Raw genomic sequence first — 20,164 nt, 5'->3', positions numbered from 1 at the left:
TCGTACATATCTCCCATAACGTACTCGAATCGTCGCCTCAGGTCATTGGTCCCCACATGTAATATTACAGTTTTTATGTCCCGTTTCTCCTGTTGCTCCAATTTGAGTTTCACTTCGTCGACTCGTATCCCCGGGTAGCACAGCACTTCGAGGTCCTTATTTTCCTGTCCCACATGTCGCACCATGGAATCTCCTATCACCAATATCTGCTTCTCCTCGCTCGCCTCCCCGTGTTGTTCCTCGCGTAGCCGCCTGTTCTCAGCTTCCATCTCTCTCAGTCGTTCTTCCGTCTGTTGCAGCTTTTCTTTCAGTTCCGCCACCTCTTTCTTCAGCGACTCAATTTCTGTGTCCGTGGTCTCAACAGCTATGTCCCTCATACATTCCCTACACCGCCAGTTCTCCTCAATATGCTGGTCCCTCTTGAGTTTTTGGCAGCTGAAGTGAAACCACGTCGAACAGGTGATGCACAGAAGGCCAGTCCTCAAATTGTTTTTGCAGACTCCGCACTTCACAGATTCCACAGGTCCTGGGTTCAGTTCCACTCCTCCAATCACCAACAGCATGGCTAGTATCAGGATCACAAAGCTGCTCAGGGTCGGTTCCGCACTCCTCTGGCCTGAAGCTGCCGGGATCCACTTCACCGCCCGCGCCGCCCAGGTACCAATCCTCGCCCGGTACGTTGCTAGTTCACAAGCCATTCTACCTGCTCTGTAAGACAACCTTTCTCGACGACTACCTGCTCACGAATGATGTGGATGTAGAGAACAATGAAGCGTGTGAAATGGAGAGTCAGAGTAAGAAATGAGCTGTGTTAAAAAGAATGGGTGAAGAACGAATGACGCTGAAAATTATCAGAAAGAGAAAAACAAAATTGGCTGGGTGATTGGCTAAGAAGAAACTGCCTACTGATGGATGCACTGGAAGAAATGGTGAACGGAAAAAAAGTTCGAGGCAGAAGAGAGATCAGATGATACAGAACATTAAGATAGGCATGGCTGGATCATATGCGGAGACTAAAAGAAAGGCAGAAAATATGTAAGAATGGAGAATGCTGGGTTTGCAGTGAAAGGCTTGCCCTTGGATAGAAAACACTGAATGAATGAATATATTATATATTATATTATCATTTCTTTTAGTGTCCTGCCTAAGGGCAGATCTTTCACTGTTAATCTAGCTTTCTCCAGTCCTTCATATTTTCTGCCTTCCAACTTGTTTCCTCGTAAGATCCCATATATCTTAATGTCGTCTATCATCTGATATCTTCTTCAAAACCGAACTCTTCTCTCGTTCACCAATGCTTCCAGTGCATCCTTCAGAAGGCAGTTCCTTCTCATTCAGTGACCTAAACAATTTTTTTTTTTCATCAGTTCCAGCATCATTCTTTCTTCATCCACTCTTTCCAACACAGATTCATTTCTTATTCTGTCTATCCACTTCACATATTCCATTCTTCTCCATATTCACATTTCAAATGTTTCTATTCACTTCACTTCGTCATAATGTCCATGTTTCTGCCCCATACAATGCCACACTCCATACAAAGCACTTCACTAGTCTCTTCCTTAGTTATTTTTCCAGAGGTCCGCAAAAGATGCTCCTTTTTCTATTAAAAGCTTCTTTGCCATTGCTATCCTCCTTTCGACTTCCTGGCAGCAACTCATGTTACTGCTTATAGTACATCACAAGTATTTGAAGTTGTACACTTGCTCTACTGCCTCATTTAGAATTCGCAAGTTTTATCTGCTGTATCGCTGAGTCGCATATCGTTCGGAGATGGTGATTTCTCGGAGCTGTGATATTGGAACTATAGTCACAGTCGGAACCAGCAACAAACCTGTCACAGCTACAAAATCACAGGTCTTGAAATCACACCCTACCACTAATCCAATGCAGTGTAGGGGAGGGTAGGCCTATATATTTGGACCGACACTGAGGACAAGCTCCCATTGCAGACTCCTCAGTCGTGCTGTCAGCTCGGCACAGGCCACCGCTCAGACAACACTGGACAGTACATACAAGTGACAAACACCCATCTTCTGCATGGAAGATAAGTCTCTTCCATTGTCCACACCGGGAATCGAACCACAGAAGCTAGTACGCTAACCACAGAGCCAAAGCGGCGGACAACGCTCTATTCTCTAACCAAAAACTTTTGTGGATAGTGTTCTAAGTTCGATGCTTGAAAGCAATTCTTAATCAACACATCAAACATTGAAGTCCAACAATGTGACTGTGAAAATGCAAATAAGTTGAATACACAGTATAGTTCAACATACAAATTTACCGTCATGTTAAGTATTTTGGCAATCAGTCATGAACACATCACAAAGATTCAACATCTACCTACGAACAGAACTTCTATTCCCGAATAATTCACATAATTTTAATTACTCTCATTTATACTTCGGTCCTGTCCAGGAACTTTTTTTACTTTCTCTTTCATGTTCTTCCAATGAACGTTGCAAAACCAAAATTAAATATAACCTTGATTCAGTAACACAAACAATGCTCAACAAAGAATGCAATCTGTCAAGGTCATCGTTGCGTAATTTTCTCACAGCATTCATTTCTTGTCCTCAAATTGTGAGTAATGGATACGACCTCTAGAAATAGACTGGCAAGGAAGGGACGTTGTTCGAGACTAATTTTTTTTTTTTTACCACGGAGCATTTTTCAGGAATGGAAAAGACGACAATGAAATAAATAATTAATAACACAAATAGGACAGAAATTGCTTTCATATTCCATTCACCTGCCTTCGGAAAAGAAAATTAACACAATTCGTACACATTTTCCACCACGAAGTCTGAATAGTTTTCCTCAGAATATGAATGACACGTCTGTTTCTAAAATCACATCCGTAACACAGTACGAGAAGATTTTAGCTTGCTATACTGTATATTACCGCTAGTACGTAACAGGTATGTACGAACACATACCGGTACCCACACATTAATTACACAGGCCTGCAAAATTAAGGGTCATAAAAACTTTTCTAAAAATATATGCTACATTATGGTTTCTTGGGATGCTGAATCCAAATCTGAACTCAGATTTTCTCTATCACGTACCATTTTTCTGCAACATGCATTGGCACCTTTAGCAATGTGAATGTAGCGTTACTGAATTTAATATGGAAAAGTGATGAAGTGAAACAAGTCCTGTGGCAAATATTAAAGGTATATTTTACAAAAACTATTAGATTGTCACATTGATAACTCACATTTAGTCAAATGCTTTATACTACCTTTTTCTCTGCATGGTGATTTTGCGTTTGTTGCTTTTCCCCTTGTGTGAGGTTCAAGAGTTATTATTTGTAGCCAGTGTTTTTGTTCCCATTGACTGCTTCTTGCTCTGCTGTCCCATTCACAGAGAAAATATGGAAACTTAATATACCCAGTCTGCTGACAAAGAAGCATGCACACTCTCTCAGGTCTCAACAGATCATCCAGTTATTATCTTTATATTTTATCTTTGTAAGTATCAGTTCAAGATTCTCGTAAGTTTCTTTACGGTGTACCGACTGACCAACAGATAACAAAGCATACTACTTTGTTGACATTATGCAAAAGCACTGGTCACTACTTTCAGACTTCTTTTGGAGGAATTGATTAAAGTCTCCATTGATCCACTTCGTACTGAACATTAAACTTCTGTATAAAACCAAGAATATCACTGCAGTAAACTAAGGCACCCTCTTATGAAGAGTAGGGCATAAATTCCTCTTCTCTATTCCTGTACCGATGACGAAATGTTCCTGGAGTCAGCAAATTTATTTATTTTAATCTGGAGTGTAAGAGCTCAGCTTTTTCCTTGGATCATCCTAAATCTCTTACTAAATCACTGAGTTCAAACTGGTAAATTCTTCAGGACTTCCACTCTCTACATTGCACAATCTTCTAGATTATGTTTCTGACCCTCAACTGGTTAGTACAAAATTTTACGTTAGAGCACTAGGTTATGGATGCAGAAAGTATATTAATAACATAGAACATAAAATATAGTTTTGTGTAAAAATGGTGCGTAATGTGTCATTTTCATGTCATTTCTGGCTTCAGCACATATATATATATATATATATATATATATATATATATATATATAGGAGAGGTAATTCCCTCCCCCCCCCCTCCATCGCAGGCCTGTGTTATTTAAGCAACTATTCAGATGAATTTTAAATAGTGCACATTCTGCTACACTGTTGTGAATTTTGGAATATACAAAGAATTCGAACTATGGAAGTAATGTCTACGATCTGTAAAGAAATGTACACAAATAGAGACAAAAAGGCTCCTACTCGAGAAGAGTTGGCCATATTTCTACATACAACAATAATTATTAACAGCCACAACTGGAAATATCACTTGAAAACAATGCATTCACTTTAAAACAACAATATCAATCTAACAGCAAAAACAGTCAAATGAGAAAATTATGCACATAAATACTAAGTTGAGAGGCATCAACCTTGAAATATAAGGCCGGGTGCACACAGAATCAGACGCGGAGCGGCGCGGCGCGACGTAACATTTTGTCTGATTTTTCATTGTGGATTATTTTGCGACGCTTTATCAAGTGGTTATCTACCGTCTGAATGATATGAAGGTGATAATGCCAGCGAAATTAGTCCAGGGTCCAGTTACTCAGCATTTGCTCTTAATGGGTTGTGGGAAAACTCCGGAAAAAAACATCAACCAGGTAACTTGTGCCAACCAGGATTTTAACCCGGACCCGCTCGTTTCACGGTCAGGCAGGATAACCGTTATTTCAAAGCGGTGGACTTTTGCCTGATGGTACTTGAGTCCCACTGATTTCTTATTATGGGATGCACACAGAATCAGACACGAGGGGACACGGGGAGACAACATTGGATGACTGCTTGAACTGGTCGCAAGCAGACGATCAGATGACTGCAGCGTACTGTACATGCGTGAGCAGCCACATCCACGATTGCACGCTTCCACAATCTACAGATACTATTGCTGTGTAGTGCACATTATTCATAATGGAGCCCGATGCGGATAAATTAGTTGTTTTAGTACAGGAGAGATACGTTCTGCATAATCTCATTTTGAAACAATACCACGACAATAATGCGGTTTCTAAAATATGGGAGGGAATTTCAATGAGATGAAAGAACAAGGTGAATAATAATAATAATAATAATAATAATAATAATAATAATAATAATAATAATAATAATAATAATAATTTGTAGGTCTGCTTTTCTGCTCTATACTAATCTCTCGTTGATTTAATATATTTTTCATTATTGTGGCTCGTGAAGTAGTCATAAACATACAAAATTACGTTTGTTCAGTAGTAGTAGCATTTAATTTTAAGACGCTTTCAATTGTATAGATTTTTGGACATAGAAAATAATAAACACATACAATAGAATTTCTGATATTGACAGTCCTGCACTGACGCCATTTTCTATACTAAGGCAGTTTTCTAAACCCACATAGCCAGCAGATCAGTTGTAGCGAGTAGACAGTGTTAAGCTGTCGCGAGACGTTGAGAGAGACAAGCAAAATGTTGCGTCGCGAAGAGTCGTGCCGCGCCACGTTTGATTCTGTGTGCACCCGGCATAAGAGATGAATTAGTAATTTCTTAAACTTGTAAACATTAATGAACACGTCTTATTCTATTTAACAATAATCTACATGAAACTAAAGTATAAAAAAAACATGTAGACCCTACTGCTAATATTACTTTCAATACGTATAACTGCATTTAAAGATCCTAATTACTGATTGACACAAATTCCTGACGCGTTAGCAAAGCAAGTTGGCATTTGAATTTGTAATTCATTATGCTTTGCGTCATTGAGTGAGCTCATACTATAATTGCTGCTATGCCAGCTGTTTTATATATCATGTGTACATAATTTAAAACACATGGTAACTCTTCTGGAGTAGCTACTTCAGAAAACATTTAATGAAATTGCATATTCACCCATTCAATCATACCCTTATAAATCCTTTCATGCTGTAACGGCACTCCAAATATTTTGAATTAGATTCTAGAAGTAAGTCATGTAAAATTCGATTTCTATATATATTTTTGTCCCTCTAGGTAAAATTATAGTAGTGACAAAAGAAGATACACTCATACAATTCCAAAATTATTTGACTCTCAAGTTCTTCACCGCCGCCGCCGCCGCCGCCACCGCCACCGCCACCGCCACCACCAAATCATGATCATAATAACGGTCTCGCAACCATCATATCTTATGGACTTTGAATAATTACTTATGAATTCGAATGCACTTTAAAAGAAAATAGATAATGGAATAATTTTAATTGTGGTGGTATTTTCATACACCGTTTGTTCATATTCAAAACTTCCCACTTTAGATCATTTAAGATGTGAAGAGGATACGATTTTAAGGAAAAACACGTCGATTCAGTTTCGAAGGTGAAGTTCAAAATCACTGCTGATTGAATTTTCTGTTACATCCTCTTACCCTCACCCCATTTTTGAATTTCAAATTGCATCCCTTATCTTCAGACACTTCATTTTAAAGGGGGTGATAAAACCTAGCCGTCAAAAACATATCATTTAATGAATTAAAGCAGGAATTTCCAACTGGATGCTCTGTGATTTCATAGCGAGCTTCTGTCGTTCTCCGTAGCAATCCAGGTAAATAATACGCCAGGCTCTATCGAAGCAGTGGCGTATGGCAAATCAGTTTTAGAGTTTACAGTACATAACAATATATTAGTATATTAGGAATGAGGTAGGTACATGCTTAAATAATTCTGGTATCTTTCCGACACTAAGTTCAGGTGGACTTATTTTTAGACTACATAAACCATAGTTCTGGGCGGCTGGCCTTTAATTAAAACCTCTTTGTATCAAGTCAAGGTAAATGCAGTTCATTTAGTAGGTAGGCACCTCTTTGTATCAAGTCAAGGTAAATGCAGTTCATTTAGTAGGTAGGCATCTTTTACTTATGTAGAAAGTCATCTGATATAACCTAGATAGTAGAACTACAAGTCTTTAAATCATTTTATGTCTTATTTTCTAGGTTGAAAATATTAAATGGAAATGCAAGTAGTTATACCAACTCTTAAATTTCCCCAAAGTGTTCCAAAATAACTATTTATGTTGGAAGTGAAGTTGATTTATCAGCTCACAATCCTAGGAAAGAAAAATTAAGGTGGAGTTCAAGGAAAAAAAAACATATACAAAGTAAAGTATCCTCATTATCATCTGTAGAGAAAATAGTCGTGATTTTCAGCTTCTGATAAGTTTTTAACTAACGCAAAGATTTAGCACATTGTGAAAATTCAAGTGGATTTATGGGATCTTAGCAAGAAAGGAATCTGATACCTAAAAGAAGTCCTAATGTTTGTAAGTTTGTATAGCCGCCTTGAAGGGTTTATTCGCCATCTTAAGGAACCATCTATGTCAAACTGTAACTTAATTAACAAGTCAGTGTATTTGAATGTTAAGAATGTTTTTTTCTACATTTTTATCTTTAATGTTTAATATGTCATTGCAATCGCTTGTTAAATTCAATATCATACTTCATATTATAATTGATCAGTATACTTTGTCTTACGGCAGATCATGGAATGCATGGTAAGTTTGTAAAAGGAAACAACAGTACTACAAATATTGTCTACAACAACGTGCTTAAGACAAATGACAGAAAATCGGCAGTACTCTCCTGGCCCAAATGAATTTATATTTTCCAGTCTAAAGTCAGAAATGAGCAATTTAAGTGAGAAAGGGAAATATTGTCTTAATTGCAGATGAAATGTCACTTTTTTACTCCATATCGATTGACGAAATAGTAGAATTACGTAATACAGGTACTGTACAATGAAGTGTGTAAATCTATGTTTACGTTTAATATCAGCTGGTATGTTTACATATTATTTGTTGTTCCTTCATAAATAAATGGGAATTTAAAAAATAAGACGAAAGGCATAGTTCATTTAAGTATGGTATTCCTTGAGTACCGTATATATGTAAATTATAATTAGTATCATTATTATTATTATTATTATTATTATTATTATTACTGTATTTTTCTGTTATGTATAATAGCCCAAGTCTAATTATGTACCTGATATTATTTCATTTTTGTATTTCTTTGTATTACTGGTATGTACAACAGACCTAATTAATTATATTGAATCTTGATTGATACTTATTTTTTTGTATTATCCTCACCCTTGTTTATACTTATGTGTGTTCGGTAAACACAAATACACTGTAATAGGTAGCCTATTTTATTATTTTTGTCTATTTATCTATTTTTACAATAGGAATTTCTTTTTTTTGCTAGTGTCTTGTTTTATTAGTCATAGTAGACACCAACCTCATGGAATTTAACGGGTACCGTAAGTTGCATTTGATGAATAAATTAATTTAAAATTATTCCAAAAAAAACTTTTTTTGCATAATACTTCCTTGACAGTGAACAGACTTCGATTCGTTTATTTGGTTTCAACACGATGGCCAGCGCTGCGTCTTGGCTTCATAATGATTAAAGAAACCGACATCTACTTTTGTGTTTGTATTACTTATTCTCTATACTGCACACACTATTATACATTATAAATTATGTATTTGAACTAGTAGCTGTGACAATGCACAATCCGCCACAGCTCCGAGCTCGGTTCCATTTCTCCGGGCCCCTTCTCCACGAGGAAAAGAGTGCTTCAACGTCATAACTTCGCCAGTTGGAAAGACTGAATTAAAGTTTAGTTGATATTAAACTGCACTATGAAGATACTGTGTTATTACTGTGTGTACTAGATAACAGAGATGATGTTAGCTTGGTATAACTGGAGTTCCTGTTGTGGAATTGTCTGGCGTTTTTTTTTTTTTTTTTTTTTTTTTTGCTAAATTCATTTATGCACGGTTTAACAAAAAAAAAATCTTAGATCATATCGTGTGCGTAGGATCTTTGGGTAGGCCTATTTATCAACATGCTGTGCACTATTGTTGTGATTCTGTTTCTATTGTCATTTATATAAATGGCCATACGGTACATTTATTTTCAACCCTTGTAATAGTATTATCAGAAACAGTATGTGTTCGATATAAGTGTACTGAAAATCAATTTTGAATGATCTAAATCAAGTTGTTAAGTTTTTAGAGGTGAGAATTTTTGAATCATCTAAATCAAGTTGTTAGGTTTTTTTTTTAAGATGGAAATAATGATCAATTTAAATGGGGTCTAAAGTCAATTTATAAGAGCGTCTATATAAGGTACATCTGTAATGAACGTAACTGTCGCACCGGATATAAAAATTGTGAGGTCCACATTACATGGATGTAAATGTTGGCAATCAAATACAATACAATACAACCCTTGTAATCGTATTATTGTTATTCATTAAAATATACGTTGGCAGACGCACAGGGTTTATTACCCCATTTAAATGTGTCCGAAGATAGAGGATGGAAGTCTAAATTCAAAAGTAGAGATGGGGGTGAAGTTGTGGAATAGAAAATTCTATCAACAGTGATTCTGAACTTCCTCCTCGAAAACTGAATCGGCATGTTTTTCCTCAAAATCGCGTCCCCTGAAAATCTAAAATTATTCAAGTTGTCAAGATTTGAAATAAATAGCCTATATATATATATATATATATATATATATATATATATATATATATATATAAAGACTAAAGAAAGTTAGTTTGCCTCTTCCTATCTGAAGTTGTACTTCTAATATTCTTTCATTCCAATATGTATAATTGTTTATTTTGTTTTTTATTGATGTATGAATCCAAATCATTACTCCGGCCTGTGCTCTTGTCTTCTTATTAACACCATTATATATGATACTGCTTGTTTGAGGCTTGAAAGTAATGTAATTTTCCCTAAGATAGGTTACTAGCCTTATCGTTAGGTAGTCCAGTAGTGGGGCTGCCACTTTTAGCCTCTGGACAGTATAAACCTAGAGGACATCGTCGACCAGGAAGACCTTTAAGAAGACTGCTAGATGGGGCCGAAACAGGTCTACAGAGGCCTAATTCGTGAAGGATGATGATGATGATATATATATATATATATATATATATATATATATATATATATGCATGCATGGTTGACCATTAGGTTAGATTTAAAATTTAACAATATGTTTTTAGTTGTTTTCACAATAAAATTTGCAAAACTGACTTCAATCATGCAGTAACATAACGTCAGTAAAATTATTAGGCCTAACTTCGAAACTTCTTCGTGACTGAAGACTTTCTGTTATACATGCACGCGCGCACACGCACACACACACATACACACATAAACACAATCACGTAATAATGTAATATGAGAATTGTTTCACAGAACATAAAAACATATTTACTGTCCTCATTCTTATTCTACTGTATAGGCTACCCGCTTCAACTTCGAGAAGAGATATTTCGGAAAGACTTCAATCTAATATCGAACTGAAGAAAGAAAAAAATAAGTTAAATATAGGTATTCATTGCAAGTCTCAATGCAGAGGCTTAAATTTTACCATGAGGCAATGCTATAACCACTTACTTGATCACAGATAATGTCCCACTTTTTCTCGTCATCGTATTGCTTAAGAAGTTTCGCTTTGTCTGGAGGAAGATCCATGGACGCCTGAAACAAACATTAAGAATTAAAATCACGATTCACATCCAGTATAATTATTATTGTAATTCAAGTATTTTTCCCAACAGAAATACTGTCATGACATCCATTCAGTTAAAAATTATTAATTTAATAATACGTGCTTAAATATCCACTCACTACCTTCATTTGAAAGTAAAGGCAGGCCTCCAAATCATATTAAAATGGTTAATTAAACACGATTTAATGTTACAATAATTTTCTTCTAACAAATGTCTCTTATCATGGCAGCAGAATGTTAAATCAGTAGAAATCACATTCTAGAAAGAGGGCAGGCCTGGCCATATTCCTGTTGCCAGCAACATGTCTAGTTTTTAAATTTGTTTTTACTAACTTTTATCATTCTAGAACGTCAATTATTACATGCAATAAAGCTGAAACTGTGCCACAAACACCGCTCTTGGACAATTATTCTATTATATTTAATACATAATAAGGTAACTTATGAAGAAATTCTCTGCATTAATTTGTCATTTCTAAGCATTAAATTGATTTGCATTGAGTGCGATAGATTTTATTCAAGGATGAAAACCCTCTCTTCAATACAGAAGTAAAGCATAATATCCTGTGCGGTAAATACGTACGCAAAAGAACCTAGTTCCAGAATGAGAAGATTCCAGGAAAATTTACTGAGTGCTTCGTTCGCGTTAAAATTAAATTCTGCCAGCTATCCTCCTCCACTACCACCTAAAATAATGAATTCAGCCTCGTATATGATATCCAACTTATAATTTAAATTCAACACTGCTATACTAGCAAAATCCAGGAGTACTTGATGATGACCATAGTTGATGGCTCTGGAAATTACTCCTAAATAAACAATCAAGCCTTAAAGCAATGAGGAAGTAATGTATTCAAATTGAAATGTGTATACAAACTGTCCCACAAATATTTTGTCCCTAATACAACTTTGGAACTCTGAACAGCTGTCCTCTGTCAACAAGAATTTCAATCAATGCATTATCTCTATTGAAGAATAAACATACAAGACCCCTATTAAGTTCATAGCCCTGAACAGCTTAAGTTCCAATGGAAAGGTTAAAAGCTTTTTTTTTTAAGGGCTACAAAGCAAATATAATAAACTATTTTCTAGCTAATTTTATCTATAGCCAGGCCTGCAGAACTCGCAAGTAGGGGAACTATGACGTCAGCCTCACGCCACTTCTATTGGGGATGATCGACTTCCGCCCCGAGAATGATGCAGCGGAGCGTAACTAGAACGGTTTGACCGCACAGGCAGAAAAGGTGGGTGGGGTAAGAAAGGGGAGGAAAGCAGTCGCTCTCAAGAGCTACAGTTCTGCAGGCCTATGTTCTATACGTTGCACCGCGGTGGTGAACTACGACAACCTTCATTATTTTCATTTTCTCACGGCACACCAGCAATTATTTAGTGTTCCGTGGCACATCGGTTGAAAATGGCAAGAGTTATATTGTTTTTTTTATCGATAGAGGGGCCAGACAATTAAAATGTATATATTTGACAATAATTGACGCGGTTTAAAATTTACGTCCTGACGAAAGTGTAGTGTTTCACTAAGCACTCCATGTTTCATGTTTTTTGTGTGTTCGTTGAAAGTTTACATAAACTCCATTTTTTCTGCAAGGCAGGTGCTTTTGATCCTCGATCTCAAGTGTCTTAAAGCGCCTAAACTGTAGATCATTTTTGCCATCTTCCATATTGCTCGCTGTGCACTGTAGGAAACTGATGTATGTGAAAACAGGACGGTGATAAATTATGAAATTTTGGCAGAAGAAATGGGGATACGCTACGAAAGTCTGAGTATAGTACATGTATTTATTCACAATTACGGGATTTGAATTTGAATCTGATAATTGAATAGCTGGCGCTCTAACCAGTCGGTTAACAACGTTAATAATTATAGCTTTGATCATTTACATATTATCAGATTGGCCACTTCCATGTTAAGATTTGGCAACATATAAAAGAAAAGAGCCACTAGGATTAACACTGTCAAAAATGATTTTTTTGGTAATGACCGCTAGATGGAAGTACTGCCGCAAGCCATTACTCCATGGAATTCCATCAGGATTATAACGTGACTTCTTTTGCAGTCGCTAGATGGCAACATAGTGAAATTGATCAAAATTGTCTTGAAAGTGCATTAGACTCATCAATCTGTTATATGTGATCAGGGATTACAGCTAGAAGACTGTACACTTGTTACGTAATATCGCATTCTTGATGCGTGTTTAATCCATCTCATGCCATACACAAGTAGGCCTACGGGAAGCTGAACAAGTGCATGTGATAAATCAAACTTATATTCTGCAATTTTTTTTCTGACAGTATCTTCATCATTCGACTTGGGGTAAATGAAGCACGACGAACAGGATTTTATTGGGGCTACGGAAGTTGTTTGCAGTAAATGTCCCATACTTTCTTCCGAGATAGAGGACATCCGGTTTTTTCGAGGCATAATACAGATCTGTATCGAACTTCATAAACATTTATTATTGTAGGTAATTTAACAGAGAGTTTTATCATATCCTCGTTAGTGATGGTTGTATGTTGTCATTAGATCTATCATCTATGTCAAGTGAGAAAGATACAGGACCATCTCATTTCTTTCTCTCGCTTTAAAACTGGGCATGTGTTCCTTGTTTTGTTTTCTTATGAACAGTGATCTCGCTTTATGTCAATCGCTTAACCTGAGAGAAAATGTCTACGTTCTGACATCAATCTAGCTTTCGCGCTGTCTTCAATTAAATATCCGAGAGTGCAGAGTATCTTTCTTAATGTAGTTATAATCGAAGTAAGTAAATTTGCTTACAAGAAGATTCTTCTATCTAGTGCTATTATTTCGGAAGTTAACAACAGAAACAAATCAAAATAGACATGATGGACAACACAATGGTTTTTAAAACATGAAACATTTTGTTACACAATTCTTGCCGTATGTCATGCCGTTTATAAGAAGACAGAATGCTGTAATGAGGAAAATAAGTCTTTATGAAAGACTATCAAACATTGAGGTTTTTGACAATTGGTAGAAGTTTTGAAAATACTATATGAAATCTTCATTGATGTTGCCTTAATTTCCCTCAATTTCTTTACTACAATGCATGGCGCGATCCGCATTTGGATGAACTTCTTTTAGAAATTGATTTTTATAGACTCCGTTTTTCTCATTCAGGTCACTATATTCTTTACCGTCTCAAATATCTTGCAATGTTCTATACAGTTTTAAGAATTCACTCATAAATTAAAATGTATAAATGCGTGAATCCTCAGAAGAATCATCCATTATCTATCTGCGGAGTGGTCTGTGTCGCCATATTCAAACTTGCACGGGTTTTTCTGCGTTCATTCGTCACCAGACTTCGTACAAACCAACACAGACAATACCCAATTTTTCCGTCGGGGATTCATTTACATACGACTACCTTCCAGTTTGTCTGTACACCGTCTGTGGAGATTTGGCTTGGATTTACAAGGAATGGACCTGGGACCAGTAGCGGCCGGTGATCGAAATCCTCGGTGAGGCCAGATGCAACTAGTTGAAGTGCCTGCGATAGAAAATGTTTATTTATGATATTAATTATTGTTATATTATTAATATCATGATTACTGTATTATTATTATTATTATTAGTATTATTATTATTATTAGTCTATTATTATTAGCCTACTATTGATGAAAAATAATGTCACTCACCAAATAAGCTGTTATGCTGTGAGTTTCAGTGATTGCTTCAGTGTAATGAAGCAACCCATATTATGTGTTGAAAATCCCCTCCTTTCTGTTCTTTTTATTTTTTTCCCTTGACAGCAACGAACAAGGCCAACACAGAAGTTTATTTTACACCACATTACCACTTAACCATTTATGTTGCCCATACCAGGATGCAATAGAAACTCGCGTTTTAAGATTATCTGTCAGAAAAATTGTTAGCGATGTCGTAGGTATCTCGGAAGACTCTCTCTTTATTTAAAACTTCCTTTCTTTCAATATTATTTCTTCTTGAAAAAAGGACACTCTAACAATGAATTAACTACACCAGCATTATTTCTCGCATTTATTTCTGTTTATATTTTCTCGAAATACATAACAACATTGGCCCAGATTCACTACTGTACTACGAAGTACAATAGTGCAACACCCTCGCTTAAGTCATAAACTGAGACATAAGGGGAGGGAATAGTGTAGGTCTCTGCCTGCCAAAGAGCTGGAATTTGTGTTATTTATGGCCTATTTAGAAAGACAAGTCACCACTGATATTCCCACCCCACTCTACCCTTGAGGCCGGCCCATGGATGGGAGATGTGAAACCTGACCAGGTCACGAGGCCAGACGAATTGTGCCTCGGCTACAACGTTTTAAGCGCAAGCTCAAACCCCGCGAAAATACAGGAAATTCAGAAGACAGACCCGGCACGAACGATTCTGGCCTCAGGAACAGATTTTACTGCAAAACAGGTCTATATACACCACAACCAGACCCGGCACGAGCGATTCTGGCCTCAGGAGTAAATTTTACTGCAAAACAGATCTATATACATCACAAAGTTTTAAAATTCTTCTACAGCGATGCTTCATTCAAATAACTAATACATTATATAAAAACAAAATTTGATTTCTGTTAAGCCAAGTGACTGAGGCCCTGCCTCACTTGCCTCAGTCAATCAGCCACCACTGCCTGGGACGAGTCCGTACACTGAGGCACGCTTTGGCCCTTGTGCGCCCTATATACCTATGCGATGACTGTCCGAAGTCCGACAGGTGGCCTGGGTGTCATTTGTGTACTCGACGCTGACAGGTGAGCCATCCTGCCTCAACTCCTGATAGAGCCAGGTCCCATTGGCAGACAAGTAACCTGGTAAGGCACAGAGACTCAGAGTCCCAAGTCCTTTCCACATCAACACCGGAAACCCGTAGGCCTAGTACCCCCAAGACTTCACTCCAGCCTATTTTTACCATTTCAGACGATACATGAATGGAGAGTGTTGGTGGAATGATAGAGGGAAACGAGAGTACTAAGGAACCCTCTACAACGTTTGTTTTGTCCACCACAAATTCCATCACGATCTGGTTGGGGATCGAATATAGACCGCCTGGATGGTAGACCAGCGCGCTAGCACTTGAGCCACAAAGCGGCCAAATCGGTGTATACATCAGGGCCATTCAATAAGTTTCCGGACTGCCATGAATGTAGGCAACACATAGGACATAGGGAACGGAGAAGTTATCTAAAACCAGGGAAACGCCTGGAACCTATTCTAAATGCATCACTTGAAAGACAGAGAAGAAGGTTAGCCATAAGGCGTAAATGGAGATATTCCAGGAATAATCGCTATAGGTCCTTGACATGTTTGCACAAAATCACGTGTAGAAGCTCAGGTCTAAAAGACAATCTGATGCTGTTCGATAGAATGACTCAACAGGCATGGAAGCAATGATGTTCAGTGACACGCGCATGTATGTTTAACGGTACAATAAACACTAGTGCAGTTCGGAAATATATTGATTGCATCTTGTGTATGTGCATGTAAAGACTTCTTAATCCTTACAAGAGTGAGGACGAACAATGTGCCTAAACTCTGATACAAATATTGATGAAAATACTTTCGTGTTAAACTTGTTAAAATATCAAAGTCCAAATAGAAAATACGTATATAATGTAAAAGCATTACTTTACGTCAACCCTCGTATTCTTCACAATTCATTCGTTATTCCCGCCCATACCTATTGCATTCCATTCGTGTATATATCAGGGGCTTTTTATACCCCTGTTGCGATTTACCATTAGTGCAAGCAGAGAGAATTAGATCTCGCATTTGAGGACATACGGCAGCATTCCTACGATACGATGCCAACACGACATCGGAACTTTCTTAAGACAATACGGGTCATGACATTGACAATGGGTAAACAGCAGCCCATGGTAGAATTTTATTCGAGTCTGCCGCCGTGACTTCAAGATTAAGACAATATTTTTATACAAATATCTAAATTCAACTTTTGTCAATATATCACAAGTTAGTCAAAGTGCTGCTATGTTACGTACAAGTTCAAGCATAAGAAGTCTGGACATAGTTCAGTTACAATGATAACGAACGCAGTGAACTACGTCCTATGTCCGTGCTCTGTTTAATTAACCATTCTAATAAACTCAGTACTTTAGTGATCGAAATATGAGATTATGAAGAGTCACAAGATCAATAGGTTGTTGTAAATATTTAACTAGGAAGGCTAAGAAAAATTACAATACGCCAAGAAAAATAGTAAAAGGAGAAATTCAGGGCAATTCTAAATGAATGAAGCAACTTCACATAGGCGTGTTTAGAAGAAACTAGATAGATGTAGATGAACGTACTAGGCATCGACGGATAGCAAAACTTTTTAAAGTTTACATCTGTAATTGATATCTTTGAGTATGTCCGAGATTCACTGAAGATTTAATGTCTTTCTCGCCATGTCACAGAACAAAATCTAAGGTCCATTTTTGTTCGTTGAAGGCACCCTATGTGGAACAACTTATCTTTACATGTTGCAGTAGCTCCTAATCCCGTAATTAGAGGAGGACTCCAACAAGATGATGCACCACCTCAATATCACAATAAATTTCGGCGTTATCTAAAAGAACATCAGCCATACGGCTCGATCGACCGTCCTGCTCCCAATGGTCTAAACACTTCGCAATTGGCCGCCCAGATCACCTGACGTTACTCTGTGATTTTCTTTTCTGTGAGGGATATGTGACGAATGCTGTTTATGTGCTATCTCTGCCACAAAAATCTGCCAAAATTATAGCACCGTATTCATATAATTAACAACATCTATTATGTGGGCATACTGGCCTGTGTATGGAGGAACTCGACTGTCGTCTGGATAAACGAGGATAAGTTTCTCTAGGGCCGTTTACAGAAAGGAAAAACATAATTTCATGAAAAAGTTTATTCAACAGATAGAATTGTTGACTATTTTTCAACATATTTCCCACCGAAATTGAGACATTTGTCATGCCGTGAGATCAAGTTTTGTATTCCTGTGTCGTAGAAGTCTGCCGCCTGGAAACGGAACTAGTGTGTGACGGTCATCTGCACCTCTCTGTTGATTACATGGTATGATAAATTCAATTCCTGTGGAGAATATGTTTAAAAATAACTTAAAAATTGCTGTATCTGTTCCAATAAATATTTCCATGAAATTGTGTTTACTTTCTGTAAAAGGTACCACAGAAACTTACTTTCTGGACGCGCCTCGCACATTTGCCGCGTGACATGTCTTTGCCACATTGAATGTTTGTGATGTAAGTAAAACTTTGAGACTTTTGCTATACATCGATATTTTCCACTTCTATTATAAATACTGTAGTTTCTTTATACTAAACACGTAAGATTGTTTTACTCACGTAGAATTGCCTTATCTAAAGGGCTGCCATAAGAAGACATTTTATTGGAGGACATGAAATCTACAATGAGATGACATTGCTGAAGAACACGATATTTTTTAGAAATTGACCTGCACAAAATTAAAGAAAAAAATGCCTCAAATTAGTTTTCTCACTAGTTGTTGGTTCAATATTACGTATCTCTACTTATCTCTGGAAACCACTCTGTGCAGAAGAGTTTGAAAAGATGCATTTCTGTGTAGTAACAAGTAACTGTATAACTGTTCACAGGACAAGTGCTTGAATTTATATTGCACCATGACGATACCTCCGACTGTCTCTGTTAATATGCAATTTCTCTCCAACTCTTTTTGGTTAACTGCCTAAAATTCTACATTTAAAGTTAACGAACAGTTAACAATCTGTTATGCTCAAATAGTGTTGAAGACGTGAAAAACTATATTCAACAAATTGTTTAGAGTTTAAAAGCCGTTTAATGTACCAAAAATACTTGGAGACACCTGTCATTAGAAAAACTATATCAACAAATAGTCTCATTCCTGTATAAAAAGAAAGGTCTTATGGTAGAATTACCTTCCACAATATTGCGACAAGTCAATCTTTGCAAGATTACTTTCTACTACACGTCCATTCTGTGCAATAGTACTCTGGAAGGAGACGAACGTAAGGAAGAAAAACTCGCAGATAAATCACATAACAATAGCTATCCAGCACACGGGTTATGAAAGGCCTTGAGGTGCTCTGTTAATGTTAGTAGTCGGCCCCTATACATCGCTCTGAAAGTAAGGCAAAGAGAAATCCTTGCCTCCGTCAAGGATCAAACCGAGACATTTTAATCAAGAACCAGTCCTTCTATCAACTGAGGTATCTCTCATCAGATCCCGCTGAGAGATTAAAAATTCGTACTTCCCCCCCCCACCTCCTACTCTTCTTCATCGCGTAAACTTAAGGGGGAGGTACACCATTGGCCTGCAAAAAGTTAGTGGAATTCAATTTTGTTTTATATCTCAGCTACTATAAAAACTAAATGAATAAACTTTTCATGCTTAATGTACATACATCCACTTTATAAACACACATTCAGAATATTACAATAGCTAATAATTACCTGTAAAAATGATAGGCCTATCAAAATTGGATATTTTTTACAACCATAAAACATTTACATAATAAAATATATAATTAATTAAATATCTACATAATTACTTTACTGGAATGTTTTAAAGACCTACATCAACAACATAGTCTGGGATCTTTTATCTCTACCTTCAGGAAATAATTTTTTTCATAATTGTTATCTTCAATGTTAAATTTTCTAAAATTTTTAATCAGTAAAAACATATTTCCTAAAGGAATACGTAAAAGATTTTAGACTATGTTGTTGATGTAGGTCTTTAAAACATTTCAGTAAAAGAATCATGCAAATATTTAATTAAATGTATATTTTATTATGCAAATGCTTTCCGGTTGTGAAAAAATATGCAAATTGATATTATTTTACAGGTAATTATCAGCTATTTTGATATTCTGAATAGTATTTCATAAAGTGTAATGTATGTGTATTAAGCATGAAAAATTTTTGTTCATTTAGCTTTTATAGTAGCTGAGATATTTAAAAAAATGAATTTCACTAAATTTTTGCAGGCCAATAGCGTACCTCCATCCTTAAACATGCAATTAAACGAAGTAATAAGGCCTATAGTTTTAAATAATTCTGTATCCAGTGTAGGCCCCATATCTCAAGCATACAAAGGTTGAGGGGCAGTTTTGATGCTATGTAAAGATCTTAGTGAATAAGAATTCCTTCCAAATTATGAACAATTTCTCGTTATCACCAAGCTCCATTATATATATCCGCCACAAAAAAAGAAAAAGTCCAGACATTGACGGATTTTAAATGCTTCAAATAGTGAAAAAGATTAAGTATCCACGAATGACTGAATTTCTACTAGATTTAAGAAGTATGTAAACATATTGCGATATACATAAAGGAAGTAGTTTTGACACCCCTGTCTGAGATAATCATAATTCCCCCCGCAGTGAGCTGTAGATTAAGACTGTTGGGAGGGATGTTGCTTGTCGCCCTGTCATGTGATATAATTAATCTGTGAAACCCACTGCTGGGTGAGATACACAAGTACTGTTCTATAGGTCTTGGAACTA

General features: G+C 36.6%; 1 protein-coding gene across 2 annotated transcripts in view; it reads right to left on the bottom strand.

Moving 5' to 3' along the window:
- The window catches only part of Frl (formin-like protein), a 542,073-nt gene that overhangs the window by 275,496 nt on the left and 246,413 nt on the right, over window positions 1-20,164 (bottom strand). For both annotated transcript variants that reach the window (XM_069824507.1, XM_069824516.1), the window contains exon 2: window positions 10,516-10,599. In XM_069824507.1, the coding sequence (XP_069680608.1) occupies window positions 10,516-10,599 (84 nt within the window). The remainder of the gene's footprint in view (window positions 1-10,515; window positions 10,600-20,164) is intronic.

This window comes from Periplaneta americana, chromosome 1 (assembly GCF_040183065.1).
Source record: "Periplaneta americana isolate PAMFEO1 chromosome 1, P.americana_PAMFEO1_priV1, whole genome shotgun sequence".
Classification (NCBI taxonomy): domain Eukaryota; kingdom Metazoa; phylum Arthropoda; class Insecta; order Blattodea; family Blattidae; genus Periplaneta; species Periplaneta americana.
This window is presented reverse-complemented; position numbering and strand designations above follow the sequence as displayed.